At 30.6% G+C, this 18,679-nt stretch overlaps 1 protein-coding gene across 2 annotated transcripts; it reads right to left on the bottom strand.

The window, feature by feature from the left end:
* Positions 1-349: 349 nt before the first annotated feature.
* Positions 350-1,805, bottom strand: LOC142226773 (mannose-P-dolichol utilization defect 1 protein homolog). Of its 2 annotated transcripts, none has more exons than XM_075296975.1 (3): positions 1,615-1,805; positions 1,272-1,550; positions 350-1,209 (listed from the first exon to the last, which is right to left on the bottom strand). In XM_075296975.1, exons 2-3 carry the CDS (start codon positions 1,354-1,356, stop codon positions 509-511), a joined length of 786 nt encoding a protein of 261 aa, XP_075153090.1. In that variant the 5' UTR covers positions 1,357-1,550; positions 1,615-1,805; the 3' UTR covers positions 350-508. The 2 variants fall into 2 exon arrangements, with proteins under 2 accessions (XP_075153090.1, XP_075153091.1); XM_075296976.1 differs by having other exon boundaries at positions 1,272-1,546.
* Positions 1,806-18,679: the final 16,874 nt, after the last annotated feature.

Raw genomic sequence — 18,679 nt, 5'->3', positions numbered from 1 at the left:
ATTTTAACACAATAAAAAGATTTTTTTGTACTAACCAGAAAAATTTGATCAAAACTTGATAATTTTTTTTAATTTTGTAGATTTTTGGTAAAATTGTCTTCAAATAACCTGTTTTTATTACAAATGCCTTGGATTGATCTACGCTAATTCGACATCGCTTTCCCATCCATATTTACCCGACTCAGCACCAGGATCTAGGCACATCCCATCTTAGTCATATAATTCCTGGATACAAGCTGATGTACCAATAACTCAACAAAAAATGGATGATAACACAACACACTGTTACAACAACGGCATCAACAATTGAACATCCAATTAAGTTTAACGGCGAATTAAAGATGAGCGCTTCACTTGTTTAATTAAGAACAATTTGATTTTGTTTTTCTTTTATTAAAAAGAATCAATTGATTTACAGACAACGACACTTTTATCTTTTCATAAATATTTTAGTTATAATTTTGTCATGTCGATTTACTTAAATATTAATCCTTGCTGTGGTTACTATCTAATCAACCTTCTTACTTTTTGGTTTCTTAGCAGCAGTTGCAGTTTTACCACTGGCTTTCTTTGAACCAACTGCTGGGGCCTTAGCGCCCGTTTTATTCCAATAGTATAACATTTGAGCAACAATAACACCATTGGCAAATGATGACGCACAGAATGTCATTATCATCATGTTATCGCCAGTCTCTTGAATCGATGTGAAAATACGAGCTAATGAACCGGCAAATAGTAAGAATACAGTAGCTGCCGATAATTGACCAGTTGAGCCATTCTTATAGTTGGTAAAGGCCTGTGACAATTTTCCGGTTAACAAAATCGGAATATTTAGACTTTGAACTGTTACTAAGACTTTGAAAGGTGTCAAACCGGAGCATAGGACATAAACCACAGTGGCATAGAGTACACAGAATAGCATGGATTTTGCTTTGGCACCATTAAAGAATAGGACCATAGCTGCTATGGCCGCCGTTTGGAATGCTAAAAATGTATTATCGCCCCAGGCACTGAAGGGAAATCCATTTACATAACTGTAGGCCATATGAAAAGTGATGGCAGTCAGGTCCAACATTACAGAAATCAAATTGATGCCTTCGCCTGATTTGTTTTTCCATATTTTAAGGACTTGTGGCACCTTCACCAACAAGGACCCGGCAATAATGGCTAAACCTAGACCTTTACTCAGAAGAGCTTTGAAGCAGGGCACTAAAAAGAAATGGGGAAAAATATCAGTATACTAACAATTGGAATTCAGCAATATCTCTTACCATCAAAGTAGTTATGTTCCTCGAAATAATTGTCAAAACAGTCTTCGGACATAAGAAATAAGGCACCTTGCTTTAAAACTTCCATTTTTTGAGGATACACTTAGGTAATATATGTCCCAATTTAACCTGTTTTTGTTTCTACTGAGAATCAGCCGGCTTCTAAATGACACGTCGTTTCACTTTTTTTGTACTATACTCTGAAGAAAAATTGTAGCGTCTATGGTCGGCGTGCAGCATTAGTATCAATCAATCAGCTGGCCTGGTGTTATCTATCACTGACTAACGAAAATATTTGAGTTTTATCAACAATGTTGTTGTTGTTGTAACAAGCATAACTACTCACACTACCAGTCTTTTATTAATTATTGGGCATTCAAAGAACCACCCACCCGCAGCTGAAACTACCTACAATACAACAAATTAAAATGTTGACCTAAAATTTATGGAACGATTTGCTTTGTTAAATAATTGAAAAGCTATTTGCATTTAGTTATTTTATGAGGGGATGGTGCGCGCAGAGAGGAATTGTTTGACGTTTATAAAAACAGCTGAGCCAGTCAGTGTTGCACAACGTTAGCATGAATGTTCAATTTCATACAAGAGAAGGCAGCAATCAGTAATGGCGCGCATACTACTAATTCGTTATGATTCAAACATTTACAAAATGGCTATCCACAAAAATGTCCTTTTGTCTGTGGCCAAATAATCCTCATTTCGAGTAACTGGACAAAAAAAATGTGCTTTTGCTATATACATTAGCTCCGTTCGAGAACCCGACAATTTTTGATAATTATCACAAATTTTTACTAGAAGTCGTTCGTTTACACCAAAAAGCCAGCAAAAAAGAGCCGGAGAGAGACTACACTTGACAGTTATTAGATAGATAAATTTTTAGCTCTTCGCATTCATCTAGGGATTTCAAATCACAACAGAGTTAGGGATGTCATTACGTAGTGTTTCTTAAATGTCGAAAGCGAAGTTTTGTAACATAAATAAATTTTGGGTTTTCCCAATTTTATTTTATACAATAATATTTAAAGCAAGTAAGGAAAGTCTAAATCTGCACATATTTACCAAAAGCGGACGAACGGCTGCTTTATTTGAAAATGTGTGAAATAAAAATGTATGAAATTTTCTCCCATATTCTCCGAAACCTAGGGTCCATTTATACGGTGGCTATATTTCAATATTAAAAATCTGTTAATTCTACCCTCAGTGCAAAATTTCTGGTAAATAGGAAAGAAACATTGGTCTCAGACGGCCATATGGGTTTAAATCGGGCAAAAGATATATATGGAAACTAAACGTAAATCTGAACCGATTTCAATTAAATTTGGCAAACTTGACTATACCATGATTAGGTTAATTTAGATGGCAGCACGATGTATCAGGCTCATTTAGACTATTCAGTCCATTGTGATACTTAACCTAACCTAAACTCAATGACAAAGGACCTCCTTTTTAAAGCCGAGTCTGAACGGCTTTCCACATTGCAGTGGAACCATTTCGAGAAGCTTTGAAACACTCAGAAATGTCACCAGTAGGGTTTCCATATGGATAATTTTAAAAAAAGAGAACTTTCGCTTTAAAAAAGAGAACATTTTAACTAAAAAAGAGTTTACATAAAAAAATTCTTTATTAAATAATTAATAATTTTATTGATGTTAAAATTAAAAGAATAATAGTTTCTAATGATAGAAACAACGAAATAAATATATTATAAAACAATAAAAAACAAAAAGAACCACATTTTCTTAAAAAATAAACAAAATAAATTGTCGACGACAACGTATTGGCGTATTTACGCCGTACGTTCAATTACATCTATTTCTAATTTTTACGCCGTACGTCGAAACGTAGCAATTGTGTTCCGGCCTTTAATTTGTCAACAGATTTAACCCAGTAAACAATTAGTGGCGAACGATTGTGGCGAATTCCTACTAAATAAATAAAATTCCATCAATCTAGGATTTTTTTTAAATAGAGTACATAAAGAGCAATGTTGGACATAAAAATACGGCACCAAAAAATGAGAGTGAACAAAAAGATACGAACACAAAAAGAGAACATGTTCTCTTTAAAAGAGATGTAATGGACAGCCTAGTCACCAGCATACTGAAGTGGGAAATTTTTTGGTGTTCGATCGAAGCAGAACTCGATCCCACGACCTTGTGTATGCAAGGCTGGCATGCTAACAATTGCATCACGGTGACTATACCATCAATTGTACTCATAAAAAAAAATTGAATTAAATCAATATGGAACTAACTTTGGCATCTGCGACTAATTAAATCCATATCGGGCGAAAGATATATATGGGAGTTATATTTAAGTCTGAACTAATCTTGAACATATTTGGCACACATAGCAAGAATTCAAATCCTACTATCTATGCAAATTTTTAAGTAAACTTTGAGAAACTTTGGCTTCCGGTGGTCATATGCGTCTGAATCGGTTGAAAGATTTATATGGGAGATATATCTAAATCTGAACAGATTTTGACGAAATTCGGTGTGCATAATTGGAATGCCAATTCTCCTCTCTCTGAAAATTTTCACTTAAATCGGAGTTAAAATTTGGTCATAAGAGTGTAAATCGGGCGATATATATATATATATATATATATATATATATATATATATATATATATATATATATATATATATATATATATATATATATATATATATATATATACAGTCGAAGCTCGGTTTAACGAACGATATATTGTCAGACGCTTTCGTTATTTAGAAAAATTCGTTAAATCGAACGGGAATATTATATGTTAACTTTTATTGAAAATCTTAGTTTTTTTACCAGATGAGTAAAAATTCATAAGCATTTGGCAAAATTTAACTACAATCCTTCAAAACTGATGAACTTGACATATCTAGGTTAGATTGAAAAGAGGATCCAAGATTTGCTGTCTTATGGAGGCCTTTATAATCCCATGTCAATATTTGTGTGCTCTAACTTCTTAAACGAATTGCTTAATTTGTTTCCAGTCCCCGGTTTCAAGGTGGGCCTGGCATAGGTAGTGTTCATAGTAGCATCTTCCTAAAACGTCCTATATACACCATTACTATGCTGCTCCTGTCGGAATAGATGTGTGCAGTTTTATTTTTTTTTAGTTTGTCGCAGTTTTTAAATTTTCATATAATTTATTGATTTCTATACTCTCTTGATTTTAAAATTGAATTGGATCTAGACATTTGCCTATAGGTCAACATATTTCAAATGTTTTTCTCTCTGGTGCAATTGGGATGATCAAAATAATACCGGTTTCTAAGAGTTTGTCCCAAACGCTCATGAGGACCTGTCTAGTCCTACTAAGTTCTCCCAGGTCATGTACTTTGGAATGAGCCGTGTCCTGCAGTGTAAATTTACCTCCCGTCAACGACAAACCCGTGTTAAAGTGTCCGGTCCCTTCCATACGTTTCGACCAGAACTGGGACTGGTCTATTCACACCAGGGAGTGGTCCTGTACCGGTTCTGTGGTAGATCCATTTCCCGTACCGGAGCTGCCACTCTACCTAACTTAACTTTACCTAGTTACCCGACCATTGAATATGTGTTTGCAAATATTTGATGGAATCTAAATATTTTGGGAATGCCGTACTTGGTGGACATTTCCTAAGTACTTAAGCCATTCTCACAATCGTCAAATACTGCTGATTTGTTGTTGTTTATTTTCTTAAGATTAAAATAATTTTCGTTAAATCGAACGTAAATTTTCTTCAACCGTTCGTTATTTAGAATACTCAATGTTAAGAACTTGGACGTTCGTTAAACTGGATTTTCGCTAAATAGGATATTCGTTAAACAGAGCTTCGACTGTATATATATATATATATATATATATATATATATATATATATATATATATATATATATATATATATATATATATATATATATATATATATATATATATATATATATATATATATATATATATATATATATATATATATATATATATATTGTTACGTTTTTATATTTAGGCGTTTTTAATTACCCGACAATTAAAACACAGTTCTTTTAAATAACGACAATCTACAATTTATTTACTATGACTTCACACTTTACAATTCGTTCACACTGAAGTTATTCGTTTGACGCTTTAATTAAGACTGACTCGTTAGCCGCATGCGAGCGCTTTTATATATGACGGTGTGGCAATACGAGAACATTCTGGTAGCACTGCAATATTCTGGCAACGCCAGAACATTCTTAGACAATGCTAGAAGTATCTACGACCATTAAGTTATTCGTCTGGTGGCTGCCAAACACATACACACTCACATAGATATACGCTCGCATTACTACAACAACAATGACAATAGACAATGAGATGAAATGAAATGAGAATGCAGAATAACAAAGCAAAGCAAAGAGAGTAAGAACTAACATTTCGGTAAGCAAACAAAAGAACATGAAAGAAATTCAGGAAAATACTAGAAAATGAATAGATGATTCCAACAAGTGATAGAGAAATTTTATCGTTACAATTTGAAATTTTAAATTAACGGAAACTAATTTAAATAAACTTATGTCTATAATTTCTAGAAAGTTTTGTAAAAATTTTATTTCGCTAGCAATATATATATATATATAATATATATATATATATATATATATATATATATATATATATATATATATATATATATATATATATATATATATATATATATATATATATATATATATATATATATATATATATATATATATATATATATATATATATATATATATATATATATATATATATATATATATATATATATATATATATATATATATATATATATATATATATATATATATATATATATATATATATATATATGTATATATATGTCAGATTTCTATCTAATGCTTAGTACTAAGTTCGTTTCTGCGAAAATCGAATATCTTCTTCTATCTCCGTAACCCAGGGGTGTTAACTTATTTACGCGATATAATATGCCTGCCTATATTTTCGTGCGAAAAATCCAGGGTTGTTTAAATATTTGTTGGAAAATGCTCAAAACAAAGATTTTGCATTTATTCCGCACTAACGTTTTTTTATATGGAGTATAACAGTTTTTCGTGCGAAAACGTGATCTTAGTACTAGGCTTAAATCTGAAGCGATTTCAACCAAATTTTGCAAACATGACGGCATTATCAAATTTACTCCCTTTTCAAAATTTGAAGCAAATCAATATGAAACTCTGGCCCCTGAGGCTAATATGGGGTTCGGTTATATGGGGGCTATATATAATTATGAACCAATATGGACCAATTTTTGCGTGACTGGTACCAAATTTAACAGGATCAAATGAAATTTACTTTTCCAGGACGCTCAAGAAGTAAAATCTGGGGATCGGTTTATTTCGGGGCTACACACAAAGAAAATTTCATTAAAAGTCAGCCAACGAAAAATGTTCATTGATATAACGTAACATTTTCATTAATACAATGAAAATATTCGTTAATAGTAAGAAACGTTACGTTGATTTGCAGAAAATTCGTTATATTGACGAAACAAATCGTTGTATTAACGAATTTGTTTCATTGGCTGACTTTTAACGACACATTTCGTTAATATAACGAAACTTTTTCTATTAGTGTATATATAATTATGGACCGATATGGATTAATTTTTGCATGGTTGTTAGAGACCATATACTTACACAATGTACACAATTTCAATTGAGTTGAATGAAATTTGCTCCTCCAAGAGGCTTTGGAAGTCAAATCTGGTTATCGGTTTATATGGGTGCTATAAATAATTATGATACGATATGAACCAAGTTTGGCATGGTTGTTTCAACCTGATCGGATGAAATTTTCTCCTCCAAGAGGCTCAAGAAGTAAAATCTGAAAGTCGGATGAAACTTGATCCGCAAGCAAAATCTGGGGATCAGTTTATATGGGGGCTACATATAATTATGGACCTATATGGACCAAATTTGCAAGAATATTAGAGACCATATACTAACACCACATACTAAATTTCAACCGGATCGTATGAAATTTGCTCCTCCAATAGGAACCACAAGCAAAATCTGGGGATCAGTTTATATGGGGGCTGTATATAAGTATGGAGCGGTATGGACAAATTTTTGCGTGAATGTTCGAGGTCATGCACTAACACCACGTAACAAATTTCAACCGGATCGTATGAAATTTGCTCCTCCAATAGGAACCACAAGCAAAATCTGGGGGTCGGTTTATATGGGGGCTATATGTAAAAGTGGTCCGATGTGGCTCGTTTGCAATACCTTCCGACCTACATACATCTATAACAACTACTTGTGCCAAGTTTTAAGTCGATAGCTGGTTTCGTTCGGTAGTTAGCGTGATTTCCACAGGCGGACAGATGGACGGACGGACATCGCTAGATCGACACAGAATTTGAAGGAAAAAAGTGGTTAAGTAGGATTTGTTTTGTGCGAATCAGAAGAACGTGGCCTCCTACGCTCGATTGTAAAAAAGGTCACGATAGTTTTGATGAAAATACGGTCATGGAAAAGGTGGCCTCATCAGCTCCGAAATTGGTAGAATGGCGTTACAAAAGGAAACAGAATTAATCATCATGAATATCCTTATCATACCTCATACTTGTAACATTGAAAAAAGTGAACCAATTTCGAAGCATTTCCATAGCCAATATACTAAATGTACACTGCCATTTTAATTAAAGCGTTCATTGAAGTTACATATTGCTGGATTTTTTCAGCATCTCATGATAGAAAGGATGCGCTTGGCTTTGTTATTTTCCATTATTATATGTTGGTCATAGAGTTCTACGATAACCAATAACCAAGCCAGTACGATAGAAATTGACAATGAAGTATTCTTCTGGGTATTGATGGCCGAGTGATCTGAGCAACCATAGTAACATTTCAATTTGCCATAGTTCTATTTGTTCATTCATTCATATCGCATTTACCGGGTATTTATGAAAATACAAAAAGAAATTGATTTTTACCTCATTCTTACAATGCAGTGTAACATCGTTGCAAGAAGTCAGGTAGGTAACAACGTTGGCCCTTGAGGTTATTATTTGAAGTCCAAATTTGATCACGGACCACAATACAACAATATCACGCATCGCAAGATCGATTCAGAATTTCACAACGACCCAGAATATATATGGGGTCTGAGCCCAATATTTCGATGTGTTACAAACGGTGGAGGGTATAAAAAATAACAGTCTGTCAATATACCTAACCTAACTAGATGCAAGAGCCAAATTTCTCTCGACTGACGGGGAAATTGTTGGAGTAGATCCTGCCAAGATGGACAAAAGCGCGGAACATGATACCCACATAATACCTTTAGATAGAAAGTTAATTTGGGTGGCCATGGCTGCCACTTGCGCCAAAAATAATCTACCAAAATTTTACCAAAAATCTACCAAATTTACAAGATTTTATTTCGAAGTTTTTGATCAAAATTTAATTTCTATAGAAAATTTTGTCAAAATTTTATTTCTCTAGAAAATTTTTTCTAAATTTTATTTCTATAGAAAATGTTATTGAAATTTACCTCTATAGAAAATTTTGCCAAAATTTTATTTTTCTAGAAATTTTTGTAAAAATTTTGTCAAAATTTTATTTCGCTAGCAATTTTTGTCTACATTTTATTTCTCTAGAAAATTATGTCAAAATTTTATTTCTATAGAAAATTTAGTCAAAATTTTATTTCTATAGAAAATTTTGTTAAAATTGTATTCTATAGAAAATTTTAAACTATATTTCTCACACACACATATATATATATATATATATATATATATATATATATATATATATATATATATATATATATATATATATATATATATATATATATATATATATATATATATATATATATATATATATATATATATATATATATATATATATATATATATATATATATATATATATATATATATATATATATATATATATATATATATATATATATATAACAAAACTATCAACCAATTATCAGAATAAATTCGGGTAATTCACTCAACCCAAAGTGAACTACACTTGAACCTCCCGAAAAAGGGTTTGATAGTCGGCTACTGCCTAGACAAGTTTGCCAGCATATCTCTTTTCCTTTGCCAAACTCAAATCATCGATTTGAATGTATTTGGCTGGGTTGTTTTTGAGCGTGCTTCCTCTATCTTCATTTGGGTTGAGTGAATTACCCGAATTTATTCTGATAATTGGTTGATAGTTTTGCTGCAAGTTGAGGATGCTGATGAGGAATGTGGTAATACCGAAACAGCTGTACATCCAACCATCTTGCAGTCTATAGCGCTTTGCCCAAATAAATTTGACAAGCATACCTTTCCTCTGTTGGTTAAGCTACACTTGTAGTTTAGTCAATGCATGGCTTTAAGCTGAGATCAAAGACAATAATAACGATTGAAGAGAAGCCAACAATAATAAACAATACGAATGAAGATAGAGGAAGCACGCTCAAAAACAAACCCAGCCAAATACAGTCGACTCCGCTTTACTGAAACGTTAAAAATGCAGCCATTTAATTTCAGTTATCCGAAGTTTTTGCTAAAGCGGACTACGGATAACTGAAAAAAACTTCCAGTAATTCGAACTTCGGATAACTGAAAAAGTTTCAGTAAAGCGGACTCCGTATAACTGGAAAAAAATCCACTCAATTTCAGTTAACCGAACTTATGACCAATGCTATGTACATAAAATAATAAAAACAAGGTGTTTGATTCCGTGTGTGTGCCATCTACAATTTTACCTTTCAGTTGATTTTATTTACAGAGTGATTTAAACTGTTTTGAAAGTGCCATCTTCACTTGAAATAAAGCGTTCTCAATACGGAGAAGAAAATGTACTCTCTCTCAATAGCGAGAATGTGGCATTTTCAGTAAAGCGAAGTCATACTAATGTGACGAAACTCATTTGAACACAAAAAACTTTTCAGTAATCCGATTTTTTTAGTTAAGCGGAGTTTCACTAAAGCGGAGTAATTTAAATGAAATGGACAGAAAAAACAACTGGGGAATGCGATCGATTTCAGTTATCCGAGGTTTTTCAGTAAAGCGCATTGCGCTAAAGCGGAGTCGACTGTACATTCAAATCGATGATTTGAGTTTGGCAAAGGAAAAGAGATATGCTTGCAAAATTTGTTTAGGCAGTAGTCGACTATCAAACCCTTTTTCGGAAGGTTCAAGTGTAGTTCACATTGGGTTGAGTGAATTACCCGAATTTATTGTGATAATTGGTTGATAGTTTTGCTGCAAGTAAAGGATGCTGATGAGGAATGTGGTAATTCCGAAACAGCTGTACATCCAACCATCTTGCAGTCTATAGGGCTTTGCCCAAATAAATTTGACAAGCATACTTTTCCTCTGTTGGTTAAGCTACACTTGTAGTTTAGTCAATGCATGGCTTTTTTTATCTACATTTTATTTCTTTAGAAAATTATGTCAAAATTGTGTTTCTCTATCAAATTTTGTCAAATTTTATTTCTCTAGAAAATTTTGTCAACATTTTATTTCTCTAGAATATTATGTCAAAAATTTACTTCTCTAAAAAATTTAGTCAAAACTTTATTTCTCTAGAAATTCTAGGGAGCCACCGTGGTGCAATGGCTAGCATGCCCGCCTTGCATACACAAGGTCGTGGGTTCGATTCCTGCTTCGACCGAACACCAAAAGTTTTTCAGCGGTGGATTATCCTACCTCAGCAATGCTGGTGACATTTATGAAGGTTTCAAAGCTTCTCTAAGTGGTTTCACTGCAATGTGGAACGCCGTTCGGATTCGGCTATAAAAAGGAGGTCCCTAGTCATTGAGCTTAACATAGAATCGGGCAGCACTCAGTGATAAGAGCGAAGTTCACCAATGTGGTATCACAATGGACTGAATAGTCTAAGTGAGCCTAATACATCGGGCTGCCACCTAACCTAACCTAATTTTAGTTATAGAAAATTGTGTCAAAAATTTATTCCTCCAGAAAATAATAATAATTTTATTTCTATAGAAATTTGTGTCTAAATGTCATTTCTCTAGAATATTATGTCAAAATTTGTTTTCTCTACAAAATTTTGTCGAAATTTTATTTCTATAGAAATTTAATTTCTTTAGAATATTTTGTCAAAATTTTACTTCTCTAAAATTTTTTTAGAAAATTTTGTCTACATTTTTTTCTCTAACAAAATTGTTAAAATTTTATTTCTCTAGACAAGCATGTCAACATTTTATTTCTATAGAAAATTTTGTCAAAATTTTATTGTTATAAAATATTTTGTCAAAATTTTATTTCTATAGAAAATTTTGTTTACTCCTAAAGAAAACTTGCCAAAATTTTATATCTATAGAAAATTTTGCCAAAATTTTTTTCCTATAGAAAATGTTGTCAAACTTTTATTTCTATAGAAAATTTTGTCAAAATTTTATTCCTATAGAAAATTTTGTCAAAATTTACCTCTATAGACAATGTTGCCAAAATTTTATTTCTCTAGAAACTATTGTAAAAATTTTATTTCTCTGGAAAATTTTGTCTACATTTTTTTTTCTCCAAAAAAATTGTTAAATTTTAATTTTATTAATATAGAAAATTTTGTCAAAATTTTATTTCTATAGAAAATTTTGTTTATTCCTACAGAAAATTTGCCAAAATTTTATTCCTATAGAAAATTTTGTCAAACTTTTATTCCTATAGAAAATTTTGTCAAACTTTTATTTCTATAGAAAATTTTGTCAAAATTTTATTTCTATAGAAAATCTTGTCAAAATTTTATTTCTAAAGAAAATTTTGTTAAAATTTTATTTTTATAGACAATTATGTCAAAATTTTATTTCGATAAAAAATTTTGTCAACATTTTCTATGTAAATAAAATTTTGACAAAATCTTGTTTCTATAGAAAAAAATTATTTTTATAGAAAATTTTATGAAAATCTTTTTCTATAGAAAATTTTGTCAAATTTTTTTTCTATAGCAAATTTAGTCAATTTTGTTTGCTATAGAATATTTTATCAAAATTTTATTTCTACAGAAAGTATTGTCAAAAATTTTTTTCCAATGAAAATTTTGCCAAAATCTTGCTTCTATAGAAAATCTTGCCAAAATCTTGTTTCTACAGGAAAAGATGATTTTATCAAAATTGTCTATAGACAATTTAGTCAATTTTGTTTTCTATAGAAAATTTTATAAAATTTTTTTTCGACTGTGGCAACCGTTTTTCAACTGTGACCTGAGAGAATAAAAAGACAAGAGGACGAAACTGCGTCAGTAGGTGGCAGTCATGAGGAAAATTTCTCTAATATCATGCAGTTTTTGTCGGCGCTTCTCTCAAATATCATACAGTTTGCGTCGGCGTCACCCAGTTCAGTTCTTTGCCGGCTTTATGAAACGTAAGGAAAATAGGATTTAGAACCTACTTTGTAATAACAAATGTTCTTTTATATAAATCTATATATCATTCTATTAAATTTTTTGGCAGGTAATTTGAAATTATAACTGCCGATGCCTTTATAAACAATTTACCAAAAAAGCGCTTCGACCGCAGCGTCGTTAATACCAAAGCTGCAGGCATTGTGCGACATCTATACGGTTGACATTTGTTGTTTTTGTAGATGAGAAATTTTCGTCCTCTTGTGTTTTTATTATCTCTGCTGTGACAACCATTCACCATACAGAAAAAAATTTCACGAAAATTTCTCATATCAATATTCAATTAAAAATTTAATTGAATCCACAAATGTTTTAATTGAAATAAAAATCAATCACACAAATTAATAGTATCAATTAATTTTTTAATTGGATCAATTAAGTTTTTAATTGACTGTCAATTAATTTTTTAATTGATACTATCATTTCTGTGATTGAAGACATTTCAATTAAAAAATTAATTGGATCAATTAATTTCGTGATTGAATCAGAAAATGTTTTTTTTGTGTGCACCTGTGATATATAGTTTATGGGGTCTGAGACCAATATATGGGATCTACGACCAATGAAACCACACTTTTCATCTTTGGTCATCTCTGATCATAACTCTGACAAAGTCATCAGGCGATTGTATGTAGCTTACAAATACATAATAATGTTGCCTTTCAAAGAAAACCACCCCCTCCCGAATACAATATGATATGGAAAACACAACTGAAGCGCATCAAAAGGAACAATCGAAGCTATCGAAGATAGCAATACTCAACGGTGGTGGACATTCGTATGCCATTTCAATGAAAGATGAAAAGACGAATATCAGATACAATAGAGCATCTTCAATTTCATTCAATTATTTTCGCACAAAACCAAAAATAATCTGATTGTTGGATTCATTGTTGAAATTTTGAAGGAGAAAGTATTTCGGGAAAATTGATTTCAAATTTATGTGCGACATCAATGCCTGGCAATACCACTTTGTGAGATGCAAAACATATGTACACCCATGATCATAATAATAGGTACACCAATTAAAAAAATATAAATTGTTTATAAATCTCAAAATCTTATTACGAGTCACAAAATTTTTGCCAAATAGTGAAGATGGTAGCGTTAACAGTTCCTTTATCCCAAAAATATGGCAACCCTACTATTATTTCATCATTGACAGCTAACGGTTTTATTAAATTGCTTTATGTAGTTGATCATAATAACAGGTACAAGTAGTAAAAAAGCACGTTTCTAAAACATTTAAGTATTAATTACTTATTTTTTGTGTCGATTTGCGTAAAGTGGTAAGAATAATAAAAAATCAATAGAAAACATTAGAACAAAGTGCAATTTTATTTCAGAATATGGGTAGAAACAAGCATTGTTCTGTAGATGAACGAACTATAGTAAAGAACCTGCGAAATGAAGGTAAATCTTTAAGACAGATAGCAAAAAGTATAGGACGTTCTGCTAACTTTGTCCAGAATGCATTAAAGTGGACAAAAACTGCAGAACGGCGCGGTAGGCCAAAAAAAACATCTCAGGCTACTGATCGACAAATAGTAATAATTTCCAAAAAGAATCCTTTTAAATCTTCCAAAGTTATTGCTGCCGAAATAGCAAATGTTATCAGTGCGCCATCAGTTCGTAGACGTCTTCAAAAAGCTAATTTGCCTGGAAGAATAGCAAGAAAAGTTCCACTAATGCGTAAGAAGAATACGGGTATGAGACTAAATTTTGCGAAAGAACATATAAACTGGTGTGGTGAAGATGGGGGCAAAAGGTGGAGAAATATCCTTTGGAGCGATGAAACGAAAATTAATTTGTTTGGAAACGACTACCAGAGAAATGTTCGACGCCCTAAGGGAAAAGAATTTCACATACGATTCACTAAAAAAACTGTGAAACATGGAGGTGGAAATATTATGGTTTGGGGATGTTTCTCATGGAATGGGGTAGGTCCAATTTTTCGAATAGAAAACACGATGAATGCTGTGGGCTACAGAGACATTTTGCAAGACGTAATGCTTCCATATGCAACCGAGGAAATGCCATTGCGATGGGTTTTCCAACAAGACCTAATACAATACCTCAGCATTGGTCAAAAACTGGTTTACAAAGAATAATGTTAATTTATTAACCTGGCCCAGTCAATCACCCGATTTAAATCCAATAGAAAATCTTTGGAGTGAACTTAAAAAAAAATTATCGAAAGAAATTTTTAGAAATAAGGATGATTTGTGGGAGAAAACCCGAGAAGCATGGTATGACATTCAACCAGAAACATGCCAAAAATTAATCTCCAGTATGCCAAACAGGATGAATAAAGTGATTCAAAATCGAGGTGGTTATACTGGTTACTAACCCTTTTTGAATACTCACAGATGTATGGGACTGAAATAGGTCAAGTCCGTAAAATATTAAATTATCATTGAAATGTACCTATTTTTATGAGCAGCCTATGATTTGCATTTTGTTTTTAATGTTCCTTAATGTTTGTTATTTACTTAATAATACTGTAAAATGTATGATTTTGGTATTAATGAGTTTACAAAAAATAAGAAATGCCCATTTTGCTTTGCATTATATTGTAAAATTGAAATAAATCTTGTTTTTAATAAACTATTCTTCAGTGTACCTATTATTTTAATCATGAGTGTATGTGAATATATATGGTATATGTGAATGTACAAGGCAGGATATAAAGTTATGAATATGAACACAAACACGCACACACACACATTCGTAGATAGTTATTTGTAATTGATTTCAATTGCAGGGAATTTACACACACACACATACTCACACCCATGTAAACAATTTTAGTTAGTCGGAATATAAAATTAAAAATTCATTTGATGGACATGCATATTGGTATTCTCAAAGTAAACACTACAGCTTTGGAATCCTTGGGGACGTATGGTTGTTGGATTCATTTTGGGTTTGTTTTGTAGAACGATCCCTTTACCTTTTACATAAGGATAATTTTATGTGTTCGTGGGTGGTCTTTTCATATATATTTTCAAATAAAATAAAATTTTGCAAACATCTTCTACAGAAACATTTTGTATACACAAAAAAAATATTTTTTGTCTTCAGTGACGAAATTAATTGATCCAATTAATTTTTAATTGAAATGTCTTCAATCACAGAAATGATAGTATCAATTAAAAAAAATTAATTGAAAGTCAATTAAAAATTAATTGATACTATTAATTTTTGTGATTAAATTTGCTTTCAAATAAAAAAAATTTTGAATCGATTAAATTTTCAATTAATTACTTTTAAAACTCAATTAAGACTTTTTCGCGAAATTTGTTTCTTTGTAGAAATGAAATTTTGACAAAATTTTCTATGGAAATGCAATTTTGACAAAATTTACTATAGAATAATAATTCTGACAAAATTAGCTATAGAAATAAAATTTTGACAAAATTTTCTGTATAAATAAAATTTTGACTAAAATTTCTATATAAATAACATTTTGACAAAAATTTCTATAGATATAAAATTTTGACAAAATTTTCTGTATAAATAAAATTTTGACTAAAATTTCTATATAAATAACATTTTGACAAAAATTTCTATAGAAATAAAATTTAGAGAAAAATTTCTATAGAAATAAAATTTTGCGAAAATTTTCTATAGAAATAAAATTTAGAGAAAATTTTCTATAGAAATAAAATTTTGAGAAAATTTTCTAATAGAAATAAAAATTTTGAGAAAATTTTCTATAGAAATAAAATTTTAAGAAAATTTTCTATAGAAATAAAATTTTGAAAAAAAATCCTATAGAAATAAAATTTTGTCAAACTTGTATTTCTATAGAAAATGTTGTCAAAACTTTATTTTAAAAGAAAATTTTGTCAAAATTGTTGTTTTTTATTTCAGCTTAAAATCATGCATTGACTAGCCTACAAATGTAGCTTAACCAACAGTGGAAAAGTATGCTTGTCAAATTTATTTGGGCAAAGCCCAATAGACTGCAAGACGGTTGGATGGACAGCTGTTTCGGAATTACCATATTCCTCATCAACATCCTCTACTTGAAGCAAAACTATCAACCAATTATCAGAATAAATTCGGGTAATTCACTAAACCCACAGTGAACTACATTTGAACCTCCCGAAAAAAGGTTTTTGATAGTCGGCTATTGCCTAAAAAATCTGCAAGCATGTCAAAATTTAATTTCAAAATAAAATTTTGTTAATTTTTTTCAGAAGAAAATTTTGTCAAAATTTCAATTTTATAGAAAATTTTGTCAAAATTTAAATTATATAGAAAATTTTGTCAAAATTTAAATTATATAGAAAATTTTGTGAAAATTTCAATTCTATAGAAAATTTTGTGAAAATTTCAATTCTATGGAAAATTTTGTCAAAATTTCAATTCCAAAGAAAATTTTGTCAATGTTGCCTTTCTATAGAAAATTTTGTCAAAATTTCAATTCTATAGAAAAATTTGTCTAAAAATTATTTCTGTAGAAAATGTTGTCAACAATTTATTTCTGTAGAAAATTTATTTAGACAATTTTTTCAACATTTTATTTCTATAGAAAAATTTGGCAACATTTTATTTCTATAGAAAATTTTGTCAAAAACGTCAGCTTATTATGTTGATAACTCTATCCATTTAAAATTTGTAGAACTATTTCCAAAAAAGCGATTTGGAATCACTTTCAATTCTATGGACAATTTTGTCAAAATTTCAATTCTAAAGGAAATTATGTCAATGTTGCCATTCTATAGAAAATTTTGTTAAAATTTCAATTCTATAGAAAAATTTGTCAAAAAATTATTTCTGTAGAAAATGTTGTCAACAATTTATTTCTATAGAAAATTTCTATAGACAATTTTGTCAACATTTTATTTCTATAGAAAATTTTGTCAAAATTTTATTTCTTTAGAAAATGTTGTCAAAATTTTATTTCTATAGAAAATTTTGTCAACATTTTATTTCTATAGAAGATTTTGTCAAAAACGTCAGCTTATTATGTTCATAATTCTATTCATTTAAAATATGTAGAACTATTTCCAAAAAAGCGATTTGGAATTACTTCAGAATTTTAAGGCTATCATATTTTTTTAGGGTATAGCAATTTCTACCCTTGTCTAGTATTTTCAATGGAGATGGCACAGTTGAAATGTTGAATGCACGCACAGAAAAAAACATCCATTTAATGCTTATCTAGAGTAGGTAATTGTCGCGAAAACCATGTATTTTGTATTTGTAAAAATAATTTTCGAGCGGAGAAAAATATATGTTGGCAATAAGCATTTAAATGGTTCTCAAATGCCGCAAACATGTTCTATTATTTAAATGATAGAATTTGAGACCATTACATGGCCGGGAAAATCATGTACCTGACCATTCAATTTTTTTACTTTTTTGTAGAGAAAAAATTATTTTTATAGGTTACGTCTAGACATGTGTATAACCATTACATGGCCATAAAAACCATGTACATTGTTTTCGTGACCATTTAATTTTTTAACTTGTTTGCAGCGAAAATAATTTTATAAAAACATTGAGCAGGTATGTTAGACACGATTTTCATTTTGCGCGTCAGTCGTGTGTTGATCGTTTCTTGGAATGGACGGAGAATACATATTTTGCTCTTCGAATATGATTGTGGCAATAATGTTTCTTCTCTGCGTGTGGCCTCCTTTAGAGCAAAGAATACTACCAGGCTTAAATTGTTTCTATTCGGTGCATCAATGAAAAAAATTAATTTAATGCCCTAACAACTTTTCTTAATAAGAAAATTGTTAAAGAAGTAGAAGACATTTTACTCATTTTTCACATGACCATATGTACTTCCTTTCCTTTTACTCGAATAAAATGAAATGTTAGATAAAATTGACAATAAATCCTTTTTCTGGTTGTGGTTTCTCTATGGAAGCTCACCAACATCTAATTCTTCAAGAAACCCAAACCTCTGATGAGTATGTAGTGCATGAAGAGGATATGGATAAACCCACAAAAAGAAATCTTAAACT

This window comes from Haematobia irritans, chromosome 2, assembly GCF_050003625.1.
Source record: "Haematobia irritans isolate KBUSLIRL chromosome 2, ASM5000362v1, whole genome shotgun sequence".
In the NCBI taxonomy this organism is placed as follows: Eukaryota; Metazoa; Arthropoda; class Insecta; order Diptera; family Muscidae; genus Haematobia; species Haematobia irritans.
This window is presented reverse-complemented; position numbering and strand designations above follow the sequence as displayed.